Below are 22,498 nucleotides of genomic sequence, written 5' to 3' on the forward strand. Positions count from 1 at the left end.
GGTCTGCGGCCCGGTGGTTGGGGACCACTGCTCCAGAGGGCGAGTGCGAGCCGCCAACTAAAGCTTCTAGAGCCGCAAAATTCTCGCGAGCTGCGAAACGAGGAGCTAGGGGATAGAGGGCTAGGGCGAAATGGTAGGGCTATATAGGTTTCCAAAGGTTTTTCAGAGGCACACTCCAAAGCCAGTGTTATGAGAAATTTCCCAATGCCTTGTGAATCATTGACAAGATGATGGCTAATGGGGGGCACGGTGGCGCAGTGGTAGCCCTGTCGCCTCACAGCTAGAAGGTCCTGGGTTCGATTCCCACCTGGGACGCATTTGAGTGCTGAAGTAGTGCGTGCCCGTAATATGCATGTCCTCGAGCGTAAAAAAGGGCCTTTCTGTTTGCGTGTTCTCCCCGTACCCCCTGGGGGTTTCCTTCATAGGAACCCCTCACCAAAACATGCAATATCCTGGTCGCTGAAGTGGTGCCTCCTCTGGTCATTCGGGGCGCCTGCTCGGAGGGAATGGAACTCGTTGGATCCTCCCACGTGCTATGTCCTACCGGTGAAGCTTTGCCCTGTCAGGTGAAAAGAAGCGGCTGGCTACTGCCCATGTCTCGGAGGAAGCATGGAGCCAGTTTCGCCTCTCCCCAGATCTGCAGATGGTGGAGCAGCAACCAGGATAAATAAATAAATTAGCACCAATGGGGGATAAAAATTGGATAAAAAAATCGGGGGGAAAGAAAAAAGAAAGAAAAAAAAGATGATGGCTAATGCTTTTTTTCTTCATTAATAAAGATTTATTATGGTAATTAATTATGATAACCATCGTATTATCTTAGTTGTATGTTGTTTCAATGCATTCGACCTTTTCTTTATAACAAGCATAACAAAAAATCTAAACAAGTTAATTTGCCAAAATTCAGTCAACTACATATTCGGAAAGATCTATCGCAGTTTGTTCATGTTATCATAAAACTTGGTAGATAGGTTAATGCACCCATTTCTGCAAGTTTAATTGAAAACAGTCACTTCTGTATTTTGCCATAGAAAGTCCAGCCATTGTGATTAACAATTGATTGATTTTATTTGTATAGCGCTTTTCTAAATACTCAGAGACGATTTACATCGTAAAGGAGATACGTAACACATAACAGACAATATCAATGAATAAGACAGAAAATAGAAGAGTTCAGATAGGGAGAAAGACAAGAAAGTTAAAATGTACAACTGCATGTCCAATCTTCATGCAACTTGTTTTTTCTGTCTTTTCAAACTCTGCTTGGACCCCTACCATTGCAGCTTGTGGCTATTTCTCTATAGATTTATCAAGGTTTTTTAAGATGGCAGCAACACAGTACTGTAGCTACACTAGGCTGTAACTTTAACCCCTAACAGCCTCTGACCTTGTTCTTTCCCCTGAGCTATCCAGATCTGTCAGATTGAGGGTATCAAGAAGATTCTTTAAAGTGATCCAAGTGATCACAACCTTAAAGGGCTTGACACACTGGGGACACTTGAAAGGACTAGTGGCAACAAAGGCCGACCAATGCCCCAATGTCGCCTTTTGCGGAGGCAAAAAGTTGCACTTAAACACACCACAAAGACTAGAACCGATGGGCAACTAGCACATACGTTCTGCGCCTGCGTGAGACAACTAGCACATACTGTACGTTCTGCGCCTGCGTGAGACCTGATTCATGAAACAAAGCAGCATTTCACTCACCACTTAAATGGTTTCCTAATATAGCTACTTCCTAATCGAGAATATGTCAGATAAAAAGTTTAAATGGCACTGGCGTTGTCAGCCTTGCCTGGTCTTTTGTTTGTGGAAGAAAGGAAGATGCAGAGGTTGAAAAATAAAGAGAAACCGCACTAAATGGGTGATGATATGCAGCAACAGGCTCAAGGGACTTTCCTGAATGTTTTGGAATTATCAGATGAGATGAAGTTGCAATGCCAACGCCGGTTAATCGGCTCTATGTGTCAGCCCTCCAACTTCTGCCCCCTTTACTATCATCTGTCCAGATCTTTCAGAAGGAGAGTATCTAGGAGATTCCACGACAGAGTCACTGCTCTACAGTGGGGAGGAGCTCGAGCTGGAGGAGAATGAGCCGGCGGAGGACCTGAGTGAGGCCAGTCAGGAGATTGTCCGTTGCATCTGTCAGATGGATGAGGAAAATGGCTTTATGATCCAGGTGAGCCAAACCCTGAGCTTGCAGCTGGCATTAGTTCATCTAGTGGCGACTTACTAACATTGTAGCCTTAAAATGGTTGAAAATACAACACACAAAGACGGAGCTATATTATACATCAGATCCCTGACCCCTTTTAGGGGGAAAACACAAGTCACTTTAAAATAGCGGTACAAAAACAAATCGAGGGAAAAAAAGATTAATTTTGTTTATAAATTACCCAAAGACACAATGACATGACAATATATATTACTGTACAACTCGGCCGGCCATAGAATGCTCAAGATACATCGAAAATATTAATTTCTTCCATCTTCAGTCATGTGGCTCATGTCCCTTCTGTGACCTAGTTACAGAGCCCGGTGTCCGCTGGTCAGTCTCATGGGCACAAGCTCCATTTGAAGTCAGCAACTTACTGTTTAAACATACAAGTTGAAACTTTGGAAACAGACGTTTTATGAATACTTGTAAGCCTGTCTCTAATTTTACATACACATACTCCAATAAGAAGCACACATTCCAAATAAATGTAAATGTTTCACCGGTGATTCACACAGTCCTCTCCCCGCAAAAGTTGAGGGTGGTAGGTAGCCAGCACAGCGAACCACTTTTCCAAAAACAATTATTTTACATTCACAAAGGGCCCTATCTTCCCACTGTGCGCAATGCAAATTGGGGGTGGGCACAAGCGCATGCCTGTTATAATTGTACTGGGCATAGGCGTGCCAAAGCAGGCGTTTCAGCGATAAATGTGGGGATAGATGGCATTATCCTATCTTCAGCAGCGCGCAATTACTTTGTGCTAAGAGCTTTGAAAAGCACCTCTTACGCGCTAAATACCTCGCTGCGCTGGAGCTCACCATAATCTCTGCGCAGTGCAGAAACGTTACGCACGGACATGCCACCCCAGGACATCAAATTCTGCTGCTAAAATTGGGTAACCAGCAGATTATTCGGTGAGGCAATCAAATATAATTCACTGAGAAACTTTTATCACATTGCAAGGAGGGGTGTTGGAGCCATTACATTACGTTACATTACATTAGGTCATTTGGCAGACGCTTTTATCCAAAGCGACTTACAATAACACATTTTTGTCAGCAATAGAGCAATCAACTATGGAGCACAGTCTATGACAACTACAACTTCTGAAGGAACAGTGGTACAAGTTTAGTTTAGGTTAGTATTTTATTTATTTTTTTAGAAAGAGAGAAAGAAGTTAGATCAAGAAGGGCCCAGATGGAGCCTGAAAAGGTGTGTCTTTAGTCTTTTCCGAAAGATCGGCAGTGATTCAGCAGTCCTGACCGAAGGTGGAAGCTCGTTCCACCATTCAGGTGCCAGGGACGAGAAGAGTCGAGATCGGGATGAGCGACTTTTGAGCCCCCGTAGCGAAGGAGGGGCGAGGCGACCTGCACTGGTGGAGGAGCGAAGGGAGCGCTGAGAGGTTTGGAACCTGACCATAGATTGCAGGTACAGGGGAGCTGACTGGTGTACTGCCCTGTAGGCCAGTACCAGTGTCTTGAATTTGATGAGCCATGTTGGGAACATTTAAGTTGAATGGGAAACCTGTAAAAGAAAATATATTTTGAATTCTATTTTTATTCAGATTGAGCGTCTGCCAAATGACGTAATGTAACGTAATGTAATGTAATTGATGAAATATGTAATTCATGAGATTTACTTACCATTATGACTTACCTGGATTTAAATTGATATTGAAATTAATAGTTACCTGACATACTTACCTGATGCTGACTGGGGTGGGACGTTGGTGACGCTCCTCCCCTCTGTAGTACCTTAAGTTAATGAATGAAATGTGGGACAGGTGTGTTAGACGGCGGAGAGCTACAGTTTTCCGACTGCATCGCATCACTTATAAGAGAAAATATCCTAGTTTGTCTATCCTGCGTTTGATATTATTTTGTTCATATGGAAAAGTAAACCGGAGTTTTGTTTATTAAATCTTATGTTTATAGTACAACTTTTCCGTGCGTGCTTTACAATGAATGTGTGTCGGCAACTCCTGCATCTAACCTGGTGACTAAATGAAATGGTGGATTAGTCATATCAAGGGGTTATGGTAAATTAATTGAGAAAACTTGTACATTGTAGCCTATTTGCAATAGGCTATTCACCTTCACCTGCTATAACCAGGAGGGTCGTTGGCATCACAGCTGATCTGGCACAAGCCTCGGCACGAGTCGAGTTTTAATTGAGTCCACTATAAATCCTCCAATCTTTTCTTTTGTCGCTGCCGTTTACCCGCTGCAAACACGTTTCTATTGTCCCACCCCAGTCAACAAAATAACCCCAATTGCATCAAAACTCAGATGTTTTTAACAGGTATATTATGTGATGGTGTCGTTATGAGATAAAATATAAATGATTTGGCACGCCTCTAATCTGCGTTTGCGCCCGTTGTTGTGACAAGTTATGCTTCCCCGCACCACCATGCATCGCCACCATATTGCTGTTTTAACTTAAAAACAGGGGGGTCACGTCTACCCAAATAATTATATCAATCAATCAATCAACTTTTATTTCAGGCACAATTGGGTCCATAAAGAGACATACAGTACAGTAAACAATACAGGAAACATTTAGAAGTGCATTAGAAACACACACGCTCTTGCCCCAACAATGCGACGTTGTGGAAAACCGTAAAAAGGATTAAGAAATATAAATTAAAAGATATACAAACTTTGGCACCAGTGTTTCCATAAGCATGATGTATACCTCGTATCACTCTTAGTTATGTTAACAAGAGCCATTATAATCTGATTGCTAGACACTGTCAGTCTGCCCATAAATTTAAACATACAATTTCTCAGAACAGCATAAAAAGTGGATACATTCCTATAGGGGAGGGGAGGGGAAGGTGAGCTTCTGATCCTCGTTGGTTTTAGTGATCATAACGAGACTCTTTTTAGGATTAGATTTGATGTCATACATCATGCCATTCCTAGAGCATACTCTGAGAAGCTGCTGTAGGCCGGCACTGCATGGAGACAGTATAACTAGATCATCGGCATACAAGTGATTAAAAAGGCTATCTGTACTGCCATACAGCCAGTGTTACATTGACTTAACTCTTTGGACAAACCATCCATATATAAATTGAAGAGCACCATATCATTTTTAAACAGTTATGTTTCTGTATAAATCATTACAATATGTTCCCGTGAGGTGGGGATGCGTTTTGCTGCTGCCTGGCGGGGGTGCAAAACTCGGCATAACACCTGGACAGCGGACTGCAATCTTCCCTGCTTTAAGGCACGCGCAAACAGGTGCGCAAGCGCTAATAGGGAATATCGCCTGTACGAAGATAGGGCGTAAAGTGTTTCTTGGGAGATAATATGCATGCCGAATTGGAGAGTGCAAGGCCACAGTTGCCAGATTTCTGAATAGAGTTTGGTGTGGCTGCCTCTCCACATGCGAAAATTGGGAAAGCTAACGTTTAGTAGCTGATCTCTTGGCAGTTTCTGCAAAATAGCAACAGGCTTTTGACTGCCGGGGGAAGGCGAAGAAGCTTTGAAGCAAGCTAAGCCCTCGTTCACACCATTCGCCGAAGCCACGCTGAAGCTACGCAGCGCTATGGCAGTTTCATTTCGGCGTCCTTGTTAACAGGCGAGACCATTCACACCAGCCGCACGCCACGCCATGATGAAGCCACACTGCAGCGATAGTTTCAGCTTCTGTTCTATTTTTTTTTTTTTTTTTCATTTCTTAGCTTCATTTTCTCCCTGAGCTTGTCAAGTAGACCCTTTTTTCGCTTTGAGACAGGCTTTTGATTTCTGCAGAAATTGAAAAGTGCAATTCTGTCTCCATATGAGGGAATGTAGTTGGCCAAAGCTGAATCGTCCATAAGCAGGATAACATCTATGTCAATATTACCGCTTTCAGACAGACACGGTTCTGGTTCTGGCTCTGGCTCCGTTCTGGAGTCTCAGAACCTTGGTGCTTTCTGGCGAACCAGCCCGTGTTCACAACAGTTTAAGCGGAACCAAAGTGGGAGGACATTATTCGGTAGTCCTGCTTCAGTTTTTTAAGTTTATTAATTATTTGGTCTGGCGTTCGAGTGAACCCAGCCTTGGCCATCTCTTCCGCAAGTTCGGCATACGACTTGCTCTTTCTTGTACTGCTTTCTAGCTTTTCTTGAGATTCGGTAGATGCCCAAATTGCCACTAAACATTTGGTTTCCTCAGGAGACCACTGCAAATTATTTTTCTCCATGTTGTCACTGCCTTCTTCTCCTTCCAGCTCGTTTTCACAGCCTAGAATGAGACATGCCCACTGATGATGTCACGGTTCCCAAGGAAAAAACAACTGTTTTTTGGTTCCGCTGAGAACCAACTTTTCAGGTTCCGAACCAATTCTTTTTTCGGTCGGAACGCGCTGGCCGGTTCAAATTTGGGTTCGGGAACCGGAACCGGCACGGAGCCCTGCCGGTGTGAAAGCCCTATCAGTGAAGCAAAGGAAAACCATGATAAGGGTAAAATATCACAGGCACTGCAATACTTTCACACATCTTGCCCAGGAATGCAAAAATACAATAGTCAGTGAGCTCAACAAGCAGTTTGACAGGGACACATTGTGCAATGTTTTAACTCCATCTTATTACTTTGGATGTGAGATGGATGACCCTAACAATAATTGTGTCATTAAAATATTTAGAAGAAACAGCCATGTTTTTCAACCAACCAATCTTGTTCATTTATAGTAGGTGTTCTGTTCCCATCAGGACATTATTTCCTTGAGTTTGTTTTTCAACGATTCTTGGGTGCCGATTCGATTTATATTGCGATTCTTAAGTATTATTGCGATTCGATATTACGATTTATTGCGATTTTTGTTTATTTTTTTCTTTTATTTTTTCAGTTTGTTTTTCTTTTTTACACTAGATTAGAACATGGGAAAAGTTGAATCATACACTAGAGACTGTATATTATATATCATGAGTAGAGCTGGGCGATATAGTTAAAAACAGGGGCGGACTGGGATCATAATTCAGGCCGGATTAGATACCAAACAGGCCAGGCCGATATGGGCCGACACGCGTGAAATTTGGGCCGTTTGAAGCCCAATTTGGGCCGTTTGAAGCCAGATTTGGGCCGTTTGAAGTCCAATTTTACAATGAGATGCACCTACTTTAACCCTGAAGTGTAATTATTACTTCAGACTAACTAATAAAGTAATAAAACCACTAGTAAACCAGTAGGCGGCGCCTGGCCTGCTGTTCAGTGAGTGGCCTGACTGCAAGCACCCCATTTTTTTTTATTTTTTTTTTGCGATTATCGATTCTGGAATAAAAGATAGATTCAAAAAATCGTGACATTAAAAATCGCGATACTTAGGTGAATCGATTTTTTCCCCCACCCCTAATCGATAAGTTTGGTTTTTCTCCCCCTGCTGGCAATAGTTGTGTATTACATCAGTTATGCATGTACCGTAAATTCCGGACTATAAGCCGCACCGGTGTATAAGCCGCACCTGCAAAGTTGACTATTTTTTTCTTATATAAGCCGCACCGGACTATAAGCCGCGGGTGTTTTAATGGTATTTTTTTTTTTTTTTTTTTTTTTTGTGTTTTAATGTTTAATTACCATAGGGTTCATGCACAGAGGGGATTGTTGGGAAAGAGATGGCTGTTTGAGGAAGCTCCCATTTATTAACATTTCAACAAAACAACATAACACAACACCACCTGTGTTGTTTTTTACAGTGCACACAGTGTCATACAGTGTCATACAGTGTGGTGAAAAGAGGGCAAGAGAGGAAATTAAAACTTATTATAGTTATATAGGATTTATAGTTAAAAAGAGTGCTAAAAAAGAGTTTTTTTTTTTTTTTTTTTTTTTGAAAAAATCCATAGATAAGCCGCACCGTTATATAAGCCGCAGGGGCCAAAAAAGCCCAAAAAACGGGAAAAAGGTGCGGCTTATAGTCCGGAATTTACGGTAGTCATGTGATCTCTGGCCATGTGCTCAGTCAAGAAGTCCATTGTGGGCAAGACAGCAGCATGGTTCTTGTCCTCACTCAACTTTCACATTCCAGTTCAAACTTCGATGTTCCATGCCTTTGGTAGCATTCTCGGTATGTCAAATGTATATTTTTACATTGTTCTTTTATTTGACTGTTAATTCCTAAGTTTGTTGTGCAATATTGAGTATTTTGATGATGATGGTTGATTGATAGCTCATATCAGAATAGCACCATGCTAGTATGCTTCAGTAAAATAGTAGGCTACTCTTACTGTTGTGCTATATTTAAGTCAATTTCAGTTTATTTAGATAAGTGTTTTTTATGTACGCTGTATAACATTGTGTGACATTATTGCTTCTAAGCCTTGTTACAGCCTTTGTTCTAGCTACGAAAATATTACAGTACTATAGCCATGTGGAGTTATATTTTCTGTCATTTGTTAGACATTTATTATGGTGCTTGTGACTCATCTGCTCAATATTTAAGAAAGTTTGCTTTCTGTTCAGTAGCGGCTTGTGCATTGTTGTCCAGGGAGGGCTATATATAGGCCTGGACGATGGGGTTGAAATCAATATGATAATCATAAGGATTCTTCTCAATATCAATATCATGTTTCACGTATGCAAAATCAGTGTTCATCTCATTGAACTGAATGGTGATGTCAAACAAACCTTATATTTTCAAATAATATTCCTGCCATACCTCATTTGATCAGTTTTTAAGTAACATTTGCTTGTCATCGTCAATTTAGACAGCAAAAATGTCACTATTAAAATAACTTCATATCATCACGATGATTCCACTGAAAGACAACAATAATAGGCTATTGAATTATCGTCCACTCCAGCCCTAAATCAAGCAAGTAGTAACGGACGTTACTAGCAACGTCTGAAAAAGACCCGAGTGTATTTCCTTCCTCTGTCTGTAGCCTGTTGTTTAACGGCGAGCTCAGGGTGATCTGGTCCAAGCTCTTTGGAGCAGGCAGCGCTCCACAAGCTTGTTGTGACCAAAATCCCCGCATTTAAAGCACTTCATACTCCCAGAGCTGGCGTAAACCATAGAGAACCTCATGCATTACTCAAAATGAAACGTCCAGGGTTTGTGTCTCCAAAAGCAACTAACGCTAACGTTACATGCAAGGTAACGTGAAGCTAACGTAGCTAGCTGCAGGGCAGTCATGATCTATAAGGAAAACGAATGCGCACATAGCCTACATAAAAGTCAACATCACATACGTGTATTTTCTTTAATCTAGACTAGAGGCATCATTTTTCAGTCAAAAGTGAAACGACACAGATATGATGGCGTATAGTGAGGCTTTCCATGCCTCACTATAGAACTGGCCCCAATGCAAAATTCAGGCCGCTTATATGTTGCCGTCATGCCAATAAGAGTCTAAATTTATTTTTTTATATTTTATCTGCAGACTAAGCAGCTAGGCTTTCGGTTCTATAAAAGCCATTATTTTTTGTATTGACTATTGAGTGATACACTTTACTAAAACAATCATATTATATCAGAAGTGTTGTTTGTGTTCACAGTGATGTCAGATTTGCTTAGGTCAGAGCTATGGAATATTAAATCATCCATCTTTGCTCACTACATCTGCCCTTTCTTTCTTCTTCTTTTTTACCCCAGGTGTGCATAAAATACAGGTTAAGAACTTATGGAAAAGTCATGGAAATCCATTGGTCAAAATGTGTATGATCCCTTAAGGGTTAAATTGAGCATTTATGAGAGATTTCAAAAATATCGAGATATATATCGTGTATCGCGATATAGCCGAAAAACATCGCGATATTCTTTAGAGGCCATATCGCCCAGCCCTATACTCGACTGGTCGTTTAAAAATATATATATATATATCTTTAAGAAAGAACATGAGGTATTTACACGACATACATGGACTATCATATCCCATATCCCCCACAAAGAACATCAAAACACAACAAAACAAAACAAGAAAACTGCATAAGATACACAATATTCCAAGAACAAACAAGACTATTGGACAAACAACCAAACAAAAACAATGCATTCAGCTCCTATCCTGATAAGCCTAATGACACTGGGGTAAAAAGTTCTTAAAGTCAAACTCTGTATGTGGTTGCCATATTTTGGGGATGTCTAAGAATCTGCCTTTGCTCTTGTAGTAAATGTTATCCAACGTATGGTAGCTTGAGAGTTCATTCCACCAGTGAACTACAGCTGGAGTGGATGCTTTCCAATTTAAAGCTATGCATTTCCTAGCTGCCAACAAGGCAAGATCTATGTATTTACTTTGAATGCATTGTTTTTGTTTGGTTGTTTGTCCAATAGTCTTGTTTGTTCTTGGATTATTGTGTATTTTATGCAGTTTTCTTGTTTTGTTTTGTTGTGTTTTGATGTTCTTTGTGGAGGATATGGGATATGGGATATGATAGTCCATGTATGTCGTGTAAATACCTCATGTTCTTTCTTAAAGATAAAAAAAAAAAAAATTAAACGACTAGTCGACTACCGTAAATTCCGCACTATAAGTATAAGCCGCACCTGCAAAGTTGACTGTTTTTTACATATATAAGCCGCACCGGACTATAAGCCGCGGGTGTTTTAATGTTTTTTTTTTTTTTTTTTTTTTTTTTTTTTTGTGTTTTAATGTTTAATTACCATATGTAAGGGTTCATGCACAGAGGGGATTGTCGGGAAAGAGATGGCTGTTTGAGGAAGCTCCCATTTATTAACATTTCAACAAAACAACATAACACAACACCACCTGTGTTGTGTTATGTTATGTTATGTTATGTTGTTAAAAGAGGGCAAGAGAGGAAATTAAAACAGAAGTGGATTTATAGTTAGAAAGAGTGCTAAAAAAGAGAGATTTTTTTTTTTATTTTTTTTTGGAAAAAATCCATAGATAAGCCGCAGGGGCCAAAAAAGCCCAAAAAACGGGAAAAAAGCCGCGGCTTATAGTCCGGAATTTACGGTACTAAGCACAGTGTCGACTAGTGGTTTTACTAGTCGACTAGTCTGTGAATGCCCTAGTGACAATAAAGACGGGCTTCCGTCTGAAATTGTGTTTTTTTTGTTGTTTTTTATGGATTTTTTTTCTCGTTACAGTATTTCAACTTTATTCACGAAATTTCGACTTTATTCTCAACATTTCGTCTTTATTCTCATTACAGTATTTCAACTTTATTCACGAAACTTCTACTTTAATCTCAACATTTCGACTTTATTCTTGAAATAAAAATACAAAACTTGCTCCTTTTTCTTCTGCCTGGTGCTTAAATTTAGACTTTTTTCACGAAGTCCGTACGTACATCTGATGTTCGTTAACGCAATATCTGAGGAACGCCTTGACGGAATTTCTTCCAATTTGCCTCAAACGCCGACTTGCATGCAAGGATGAACTGATTGGATTTTGGTGATCAAAGCTCAAATGTCAAGGTCACTTTGACCTCTTATCTCAAACGTCCAGTTGGACTGAAGGATGAACTGATTAGATTTTGGCAGTCAACGGTCAAAGTCCAAGGTCACTATGACCTCATGAATGCCATTTTCAAGCTTGTTAACGCGATATCTCAGGAACGCCTTCATGGAATTTCTTCCAGTTTGGCTCAAACGTCCACTTGGACTCAAGGATGAACTGATTAGATTTTGGTGGTCAAAGTTCAATGTCACAGTGACTGTATGTCCGACCGTTCATCAAGGAAAGGGGCGGGGCTAGATAAAGGCAGCCATAGCTAGGGTCTTAGAGAGGTCTTAGAGAGTCGGGATTCGAGGGGTGGGTAGGAGGGCTGGGAGGGGGTGTGGTGAGGGAAAACGGCAGGGCAAGGGGAAAAGGGGCCATAGCTAGGTATAGGAAGATCATAGAGGGAGTGGCTAGGGGCATGTGTGTGGTGGGAGAATTTCTCCCCAATTGTTTTTCTCCATTGCTCCACCCCCTCTGCCGATCTGGGGAGAGTTGTAGACTAGCACCACTTTCTCCGATACGATGTGCAGTCACCTGATAGCGGGGAGTTTTCACTGGCACGATGTAGCACGTGGGAGGATCACGCTATTCCCCCCAGTTCCCCTCCCCCCCAAACAGGCACCCCGACCCACCAGAGGAGGGACTAGTGCAGCGACCAGGACTCGTAACCCACCGGCTTCCCACCCGCAGACACGGCCAATTGTGTCTGTAGGAACGTCTGACCAAGCCGGAAGTACCGCTAGCGGGAATTGAACCCGGGTGCAGTGGTAGGCGAGTGCTTTTGCCTCTACGCTACCCAGAGGCCCTTGCAAAGTCTGAATTTTGAGGAGAAAGGTCGCAATTACCAATTTTGTGGTAAAGTAATATAAGGAGTAGTGTAATGAATTACTGTTGTCAGGGAGTAATAAGTAAAGTATTAACTCATTCACCCACCATTGGTGTCATGGAACGTCATTTAAGAGACAAGCTTCCCCGCCATTGACGTCATCTGACGGCAAAAAGACAGTGTCATGTGATACAATGTACTGTAGATGGCTCTCGTACTCAGCTTGTGAAATAGTACAGCTAAAGGTGTACAGGATCAACCACGATTGTCTAACAAAACCAGGAAGCAGAAAAATGCAACAATCTCCCATCAGAAAAGGTCCATAGCACAGCTCTATGGCACGGCTCAAATGCCTGTCCAGCAGCTTTTATCGATACGGGATTGGAGTCCATTACAGCGGGGGCCTGTCACTCAAACGTGAAGGATTTTGTTTACAACATGCAACCTGCACGCAACACGTCCACAAGTCACTGGTCCTCAGGAAATAGTAATCCAGTTCCTAAACTCTTGATGCCGTCTAAATTTCAGCTGGTACATTGCTCCTGACATACAGTAGGCTACACAGACAACCAGTCGTCCCACCGCGCAAGACAAATGTGCGACACGGGCTCCCCTCATAGCGGGGTGAATCTCTTTCTCACACCGGTGTTACGGTAAAAGCTGTGCCCACGGGCGAGTTTGACCGGAAGGGGAAACAAAATCATTATAGGGTTCATAGTTGAGTGTAACACTGCAGTATCCGCCATCAAAGGCATTTATTCGGGTCAGGAGCCATGAAGATGACTTCATTTACAAAAATGCCATTTCCTCCGCTTTCTGGTCAGAGACTGCTGTTTTTGGTGAAAACGACCTACATTCAGGTGTCGATAACTAAAGAACAGATGAAGGTAGAATCAAACTTTTTTTTTTCATATGAAAGTCGAGGCTCTCTTCTTTCTTTTGAGATATTCAGTCTTTACGTAGTCATAGAAGAACATATTCTGTGGGCCTAGGAACATTAATGAAAATGATCAAAAACCCTGATAGTGACTAGTGACTAGTGACTTTCTGAAAAACTGTGGCGGAGAATGAGTTAATAATACTTTTGAAAAGAGTATTGAGTAATAAATTAAATTTTTTGAGGGAAAATGAGAGGGAATGCTATTGGGCTACTTCATGCTAACTTTCCATCTGTGTGTGTGTGTGTGTGCGTGTGCGTGTGTGCGCGTGAAGTGTGAGGAGTGCATGTGTTGGCAGCACAGTGTATGCATGGGCCTCCTGGAAGAGAGTATCCCCGACCAGTACATCTGTTACATCTGTAGAGACCCCCCAGGTAACACAAACACACACACTACTTCTCTTTAGCTTTCTGTGCTGTGCGATCTTGATGCTGTCAGTTTAATGCTCCTAAAAACCTGCAGCTAACAATACACAATACACACAGACTTTGCATTCTTATTATAAGATTATTATAGCATGTACATACACAACTCTCCTTTGCTATTTAAGCCTGGGGCCGGTTGCACAAAACACCTTGAGTTAAGATTTTCCTAAAGTCCGAGTTAAGGTCTGTAACGACGCATTATGTAATAACTGCACATTATGTAATAAAATATCAAAATGTAATAAACGTCATTTTCAATATGTAATAACGACGCATTATGTAACAAAATTATAAAATGCACTGACTTTGTCATTGATCTTTTTATGTAATAAACATTTGACCATAAAAAGCATTTTAATTCTGTTTATGAGTTTATGAATGTCTGTCCATATTCCACACCAGTAGCGGACCGTGGGGTCTTGCACCGGGCCTTCAATGGTAGGACTGATGAGACACACCCCTCCCCCCCCAGCAAATCATTGCCTCAAGCTCCACTAAAATCTAAACAATATGCAAACTTCGTTCTTAATAAATAATTGGTCCATTACGAAATTGCTCCGACAGACCTGTTAACTCAACCACTGTTATGCTCAACCACTGGCTCTTTTTTTTCCTCTCTTTCAACGAAACAACTCCAACTAGAAGCCAAACTAAAAATTTAGCCAAACTCACTAGAAATGGTCCAAACATTCGGCTAAATTAACTTCACAAATAAACTGATCGAAAAGTCCACATATGTCATTAAAAAAATGCTCAAATGTGAACGAATTCATATAGGCCTATAGGCTATATTCTATTTTATTTATTTTATTTTATTTGTTTAGTTGTACAGGGACAATGCACATCAATCAACATTGCTGCAAATGTGCCAGTTTTAGCTGGGTAGCTAATTTTCAACTGCAGTACCTGGGCAAGGTGTTGATTGCCGGATAAAAACAGTAAAAAACAACAAAACAACAACAAAAGACAAGCAATTAATAATAAGCAGTACATAATAAAAGCACAAGCACATCACAGCACAAGGTTAGTCTTCATACATGCAGGAAAACAAGCAAACAGACGATGCAGCCAGGCAGACACACAAGCAGACAGACAATGCGGCCAAACAACCATGAAGATAGACAAAGCATCCATGCAACATCATGACAAGAGAGAAGGAGGGGGAAAAAAGTCAGATAAGCAATAACAATTATGCAACATGTACAATTTTGCAACATGCAGGCAAGCAGACAGACATGGGCTAGTTGTGTTCACACACCTGATTGTCTTTTAACCATGTTTTCATGGTGTGTTTGAAAGATTTAAATGTATTTATATTGCGAATGTGTGACTGTATGGAGTTCCAGAGGTGGACAGCTCTCACAGAGAAGGCTGACTGGCCAAATTAACATTTCCTGAGAGGTATGGTGAGGTTGCCTAATGCAACAGATCTAGTGAGTCTGCTGCTCACTGAGAAAAAGTAATTAAGTGGAGGTGGAGCAAGACCATGGAGGATCTTATATACCAGACAAGCGTCACTGAGCCTTGTGATGTTGTCCAAGCTTAACAGGCCATACTACTCTAGAATATTGGAGTGGTGATGGGGCTTCAGCTGCGGCTTCAGCTGTCCGACATGAGAAACACACCTGCTCCAAGCAAAAGGTGCGCACAATAAGAAACAAACACAAACCAAAGTTAACACATTGACTGCCAGCCGTTTTTTTTTTGCTGTAGGTAGCTTTTGCCAAGCCGTTTTTTTGAGGATTCTGGCTCATTTTACAAGAGCCGAGGATTCTTTTCTGCTTGGAGTTTGTCAACACAAAGTTCACAAAAGTACTAATAGAATGTGTGCTTTCTCTGTCTAAAAGAGTTAGTTTGTAGAGTTAGTAGTTATGTAGATATTAGCCGTTGAGTACAGCATGGTTTTAGCGTCTTGAGACAGGAAGCTGAGATAATCGCAGTTTTGTGAAATTCAATCAAACAGCCAGAACAGTCACTTTAACCATTTATTTTTGGCATCAGTGAGAGATCAGACATCCAAACGAACGCCCTCTCCTTCAACTCCTCCCTCCGTGGGCGTGTCTAGTGGCTTTCAGCCTGCGTTTGTCACAAGTGAGTGCTCTGCTGCTGGGAGTTTGAGCAGCGTCGCTCCCTGGCAGCGAGTTTGAGCAGCCTGCCTCCCTGGCAGCGAGTGTGGATAGGTCTCACTCATCTCTTGGGTTTGAGAGCCCCGATGAAGCCCCGTGCGACTCTAGGCTTTATGCTGACACACAGTCCATTTCTGGAACCCCCCACCGCAGCAGCGCGAAAGCGTCCCCGCCTACAGTATGAGAATGAGGCTCGTTCGTTTCTGACTGTAAAATCGCCAAGCCATTTCCTTGATTTCCTTCCTTGGAGGAAGCAGCCGCGGGAGGCGGCTGCTTTTGGTTGACTTTATCTCTGTCGGGAGAGGACCGTCGCCACCTAGCTGGTCGGTAAAATAGATTATACACATTCAATACTTCCAATATCTCCATAGGAGACGCGGGGGGCATTGATCCACGTAGCACCGTCAAAAAAAATATATATTTTTTTTTTGACGACTCAACTCGTCGTTGGCAGTGAACAGCTGGATTGTGTTTGACGACTCAACTCGTTCTTGGCAATTAACGTGTTAAGAAACAGGATAATATTAAACTTAATTTAAATTATATTTTTTTTAATAAAAAAAACAGTATAGGCTACTTAACACATTGAGTGCCAAGGACGTCTGTGGACGTCCTAAAAAAAAGTAACGAGGAGTGCCAAGGACGTCTGTGGACGTCCTAAAATCATAATTCATATTATTCCATAATTCTGCTGTTTAAGGTCGTACCTAGCCAGTGAGCATGAATCCCTTCAAGGGATCACACGGCGCCACCTTAAACATCGTCACAGGAGCTGCTCCACCCACCTCAGATCCTTTACTTTGTACAGGAGACAGCGGAGAAAGCCGTGATCAAAGTGGAAACCGATGCATACTTCAGCCAGAGCCGTATTGATTGCTCTGTCTGCAGCGGAGCGGACAGTTGGCTCGGCTGCATCCGTGCCCACAACTGAGCTCTTCTGCTTATATCTATCTTCTATCTATCTGTTTCTCCAAATGATTCCCTGCCAGAAAGCCAGCACCCGAAGCCGAACGGCCAAGCCCTTTTCGTTCAGTCGCGTTTGGCACTTCCTTGTTGCGCGCTGGGATCTGTCCGGGGCAAAAACGAGTCTGTACTCTGTGCGTGTGGGGAGGAGCCCGCAGCTCGGGGGTGGAGGGGGGGGTGGAGGGGGTGGAGGGGGTGGGGGGAGCAGGCTGCACAGAAACCACACTACGCCACCACATCAGAAAACACCAGCCAGAGTCAGTGAATGTGCTCGAAATTAGAGTGCAAAAAGTATTCATAAAAGTCACTATATCTTGAAAAGTAAAAAAAAAACGGCAGAAAACCCTTGAAAGTGCACTTCTTACAGAGGCTGTCATTTCATAATGGAACTGTCTAGAAACAAAATTTCTTCTTTGGAAGAAGCAGGAGTGTTCAATGTTTCAGTAGAGTCCAGCCCTCTCAATATAGCTCTAATAGAAAAAATTCTATAGCTGTTTTCAACTGAATGGAAGTGAATCTGGCACAGGCTCCAGACAATTTTACTGAAGCGCTGTGGCACTCAATGTGTTAACATAAAAAGCAAAATAAACAATTTATTTATTTTCTGGGCTGAGCCCAAGCCATAACAATGAACCAAAAGTGTCACATCTTAAATGAAACACCACATGCATTATAAGCCATAAACATTAAACCAACATTGCAATAAAGGAAAGATTTTTTGAAAGATAGGACAAGGTCATCTCACAGAAGCAAATCCGAGCATTGCCAGCAACAACAATCTTTTATATATATATATATATATATATATATATATATATATATATATATATATATATATATATATATATATATAGTATATATATTTTATTTTAAAGTTTTCAATGTAGACAAGAAACAACACATAATGCAATCATTCCCATTAAAGACAAGAAAGAAAAAACTAATAGAAATGACTAGAAGAAAAAATAAATAAAGAAATATTTCATGAAGTACAATAAGATATCTCAACCAAGATTTTTTTTTTTTTATGTTATTGACCTATAGTGGAACCAGTTCAGAAGTCATAGCAAGTTCACAGTTGGTAGGGGTAATATTTTCATGTACTCAATAAAAGGTTGCCAAATACTTAGAAATACATCAAATCTGTTTTTCAGAACATACATGATTTTCTCTAAAGGAATACAATTAGTCATCTCTGTTATCCATTTTGATATAGACAGAGGGGAATCCGATTTCCAGGTTAGGGCAATGCACTTTCTGGAAACAGCAAGGGCTATATCGATGCATTTTCTAGTACTTTGACTTAACTTCAAGTTTGATACATTTCCCAAGAGACAGAGCTCTGGGTCGAATGGAATTGATGTGTCCATAATTTTTGTTAAAATGTCACATAAATCACACCAAAATGTTGTGACTTTAACACACTGCCATGTGCAATGTAACATTGTGCCCCCGTCAATACCGCAGCTAAAACACAGGTTTGAAATTGTAGAATTGTAACGGTGTAATTTCTGAGGGGTGAGGTAGAGTTGGTGAAGAAAGTTGTAGTTGACTAGCCTGAATCTGGCATTTACAGTAGCAAACATGCTGTTCTGACATAGGTCAGACCATAGGTCTTTATCTATAGTGGTGCCCAGTTCAGTTTCCCATCTCTCTCTTGATCGATGTATGTTTTGTTTTGGATAATGATCAATCATTATGGAATATACCCTACTAATAAGTCGCCCTGTACCTTTGTCATTATCAAACACCTCCTCCAACTTTGTCAAATCAGGTAATGACATTTGTTCACCCAAACTTTTTTCAAAAAGGTTCTTAGTTGCAAATAACAAAAAAAATGTTTGTTGGATAAACCATATTTCACTTTTATCTGATCAAAGGACATATCATTATCATAACAGTGTTCAAGACATCTTATTCCTTTGTCATAAAAATTGTATGATCAGAGATCATTGGTATAAGTTTGTTTTTCCACAAAGGTGTTTTGGGAGACAAGTTATTTAGAGTTTTAAAAATACTATTGGGAAGAGGGATAGGGAGCGACTGAAATAGATACATTATCCTCGGTAAAATGTTCATCTTTATACAATTGACCCTGCCAAGTAGGGTCAAGGGTAAATCTGTCCACCTGTTTAGGTCACCTTCAATTTTTTTGATCAACACAGGATAGTTAAGTTGGAATAAATTCTTCAAGCTATTATCCACCTGTATACCCAAATATGTAATTTTTTTAACATACTTAAAAGGCCCTGACTGACACAGATCTCTATAATCGAATTCAGTCAGAGATATTATTTCACTCTTTTCATAATTCACCTTATAACCAGATATTATGCTATAATTGTTCAAAAGATTTTGTAATTTGATAAGAGATCGGGATGGGTCTGTAAAAAATAAAATTATGTCATCAGCAAATAAACTAATTTTGTGACTTTGTTGACCTACTTGAAAGCCTTTTATGTCTGGGTCTTGTCTCACTGCTTGCGCCAGCGGTTCGAGTGACAGGACGAAGAGTCCGGAGGAAAGAGGCAACCCTGCCTGCTGCTTCTTTGTAGTATAACGGGGGTTGATGTTATACCATTTGTGACTATCTTTGCTTGGGGTTTATAATATAGAGTTTTCACCCAGTTAGTGAAAGATGCGCTGAAACCAAATTTGTCTAAGACCTTCATCAAATATGGCCATTCAAGGCCTTTTCAGCATCTAGTGCTATAGCAATAATGGGCTCGTTTCTGGTATTGACTGTGTGAATAATATTGAAGAGTCTGCGGAGATTGTCAGTCGAGAGCCGTTTGTGTATGAAGCCAGTTTGGTATTTATTGATAAGTTTGGGGAGGAAATTATTTAATCTACCTGTTAGGGCTTTGGAAATTATTTTAAAGTCTGCATTAAGGAGACTAATTGGCCTGTAAGAAGTGCATTTTTGGGGGTCCTTATTTTTCTTGTGAATAACAGTTATTAAGGCAGTGGAAAAGGAGTCAGATAGTGATTGTGTTTCAATTGCTAGGGTTATAACATCCATAAAAAGGGGGACAAGCAGATCTTTAAACTCTTTATAAAATTCAGGTGGAAAGCCGTCTTCACCTGGTGATCTATTAGATTGCAGTGAGGAGATGGCTTTTTCAATTTATTTTGAGTAAGGGGACAGTTCATCTCCTCCTGGTCCTCCTATGTCAATTTCGGTAAATTCACAGTTGATAAAAACTGATCTATCATGGTCAGCTCATCAGGGGATTCTGATGTATACAGTGAAGAGTAGTAAAGTTTGAAACAATCATTCATTTATTTTGGATTCCCCGTAACAGTCCCATTTTCAGTTTCTATAGAGTTAATAGCTCTCGACTTCTCCTCAGACTTCAACTGCCAAGCTAAGACTTTGTGTGCCTTTTCGCCCAACTCGTAGTATCTTTGTTTGGTTCTGAGAATGTTTTTTTCTATTGCATAAGTGTTTAATAAGTTATATTTAAGCTTTTGGTTCACTAATTTTTGGTATGTCTCTTTAGAGTGTGAATTTTTATGTTATTTTTCCAAATGCAGAATTTCCTTCTCCACTTGATAATTTCAGCCATATGTTTTTTCTTTAAACCATTGGTGTAGGAAATTATTTGGCCTCTTAAATAGGCTTTCATTGTATCCCACAATACAAAACTGTTGGGGGAAGAGGTACAATTTGTTTCACAAAATAACTTAATTTGGTCTCTTAGAAAACGGCAAAAATCTGTTTTTTTTTTAAACCAAGTTGGGTTCAGCCGCCATCTGTATGGTCCTTGTACTTTCTCAGGTATTGACACAGAAAGTGTCAGTGGGGAATGATCCGAAATGATCCTAGGTAAATATTCAGTTTCTAAAATTCTGTGAGTTAATTGGTTAGATGCAAGAAAATGGTCTATCCTGGTATGAGAATTATGTGGGCATGAATAGAAAGAGTACGGTAGTCTCTGGCTGTGGGATGAAAGTGTCTCCAGGTGTCACTAAGGTTTAGATCCTTCATAAAGGCCAGGGTGGATGTGGCTGCTTTAGTCCTTGTCAATGTAGTGGCTGAGGACCTGTCGAGAACTGGATCAAGGCAGAAGTTAAAATCTCCTCCTATCAATATATTCCCACTGCATTCAGACACTCTAAAAAATATTTCTTGGATGAAGGATTTGTCATCGTAATTTGGTGCATACAAATTCAGAAATGTCCAATTTTCAGAGTACATATTGCCTTGGATCAGTACATATCGCCCTGTTGGATCAGAGATAATTTTTTCCACAGAAAATGGTAGGTTTTTATGTAATAGTATAGCCGTTCCCCTTGATTTGGAATTGAATGAAGATGCATACACTTGTCCTACCCATTCTCTTTTTAGCTTTTGGTGTTCAGGTTTGGTAAGATGGCTTTCTTGTATAAATGCTATGTCAGTTTTTGATCTTTTCAAATACTCAAATACTCTTTTTCTTTTAACTGGTCCATTCAGCCAATTAACATTAAATCAGGTAAATGTTACTACCTTAGCCATGTTGTTTGCTTAGGTTTTATATTCATATAGAGTAGATGTGTAAAGGATGTCTCTTGGTTGGATCTTCAAAAACTTGATACATTGACAATCAAAATAAAATATAAAAACATAAAAGAAAAAGAAAAAACTAACCACCTCCCACCCATCCTAGGATTCCTTTCCCAAACAAAGAAACCCACAGGCGAACAAAAATGAATTCTGAATGAGCTGAAGCGGTCGGATGGCTGCAGCAGGAAGCCCAGCCAGAAGAACATTGCAGTAGTCCAGGCGAGATGACAAGCCTGGACCAGGAGTTGTGTTGCTTCCCTTGTGAGAAACGGATGGATTTTGCGGATGTTGTACAGGGAGAATCTACAGGAGTGGGCAGTTGCTGCGATGTAGGCTGAGTTGGACAGCTGATTGTCAAGGATCACTCCAAGGTTCTTAGCTGTTTGAGAGGGAAACACAGTAGTGTTGTCAAATGGAGATGGAAAGGTCGGTGAGGGGACAGTCTTTCCCGGGGAGGAAGAGTAGCTCTGTCTTACCAAGTTTCAGCTTGAGATGGTGGGCAGACATCCAAGCACCAATGTCTTTGAGGCATGCAGCGATACGTGCCTCGATTTGGGTGTCTGAGCGGGGGCAAGAGAGGTAGAGCTGAGTGTCGTCAGCATAGCAGTGATAAGAGAAGCCATGAGATGAGATCACATGGAATATCAAGGGGCCCAGGACTGAGCCCTGGGGCACACCTGTGCTAAGAGTACAGGATCTGGATAGGGATCCTCGCCATAGAACCTGGTATGAGCGGTTAGAGAGATAGGAGGCAAACCAGGAGAGTGCAGATCCTGAGATGCCTAGATCAGAGAGAGTAGAGAGAAGAATCTGATTCACTGTATCAAAAGCTGCAGACAAGTCAAGGAGGACAAGGACAGAGGAGAGGGATGAGGCCTTAGCAGTGTGTAGGGCCTCAGTGACTGAAAGCAGATCTGTCTCAGTAGAGTGAGAAGCCTTGAAGCCAGATTGTAGAGGATCCAGTAGGTCATTCTGGGAGAGATAGAGAGAAAGTTGTTCGGAAGTAGCCCCTTCAAGGGTTTTGGAAATTAATGAGAGGAGAGAGACAAGACGGTAGTT

General features: G+C 41.0%; 1 protein-coding gene across 2 annotated transcripts in view; it reads left to right on the top strand.

Annotated features, from left to right (window-relative positions):
- phf20l1 (PHD finger protein 20 like 1) overlaps positions 1–22,498 on the top strand; it is a 132,528-nt gene that overhangs the window by 86,616 nt on the left and 23,414 nt on the right. For both annotated transcript variants that reach the window (XM_083642906.1, XM_083642907.1), the window contains 2 exons: positions 2,010–2,179; positions 13,651–13,750. In XM_083642906.1, coding sequence (XP_083499032.1) covers positions 2,010–2,179; positions 13,651–13,750 — 270 coding nt within the window. The remainder of the gene's footprint in view (positions 1–2,009; positions 2,180–13,650; positions 13,751–22,498) is intronic.

Source organism: Poromitra crassiceps (genome assembly GCF_964638095.1).
Source record: "Poromitra crassiceps genome assembly, chromosome: 1".
NCBI lineage: Eukaryota > Metazoa > Chordata > Actinopteri > Beryciformes > Melamphaidae > Poromitra > Poromitra crassiceps.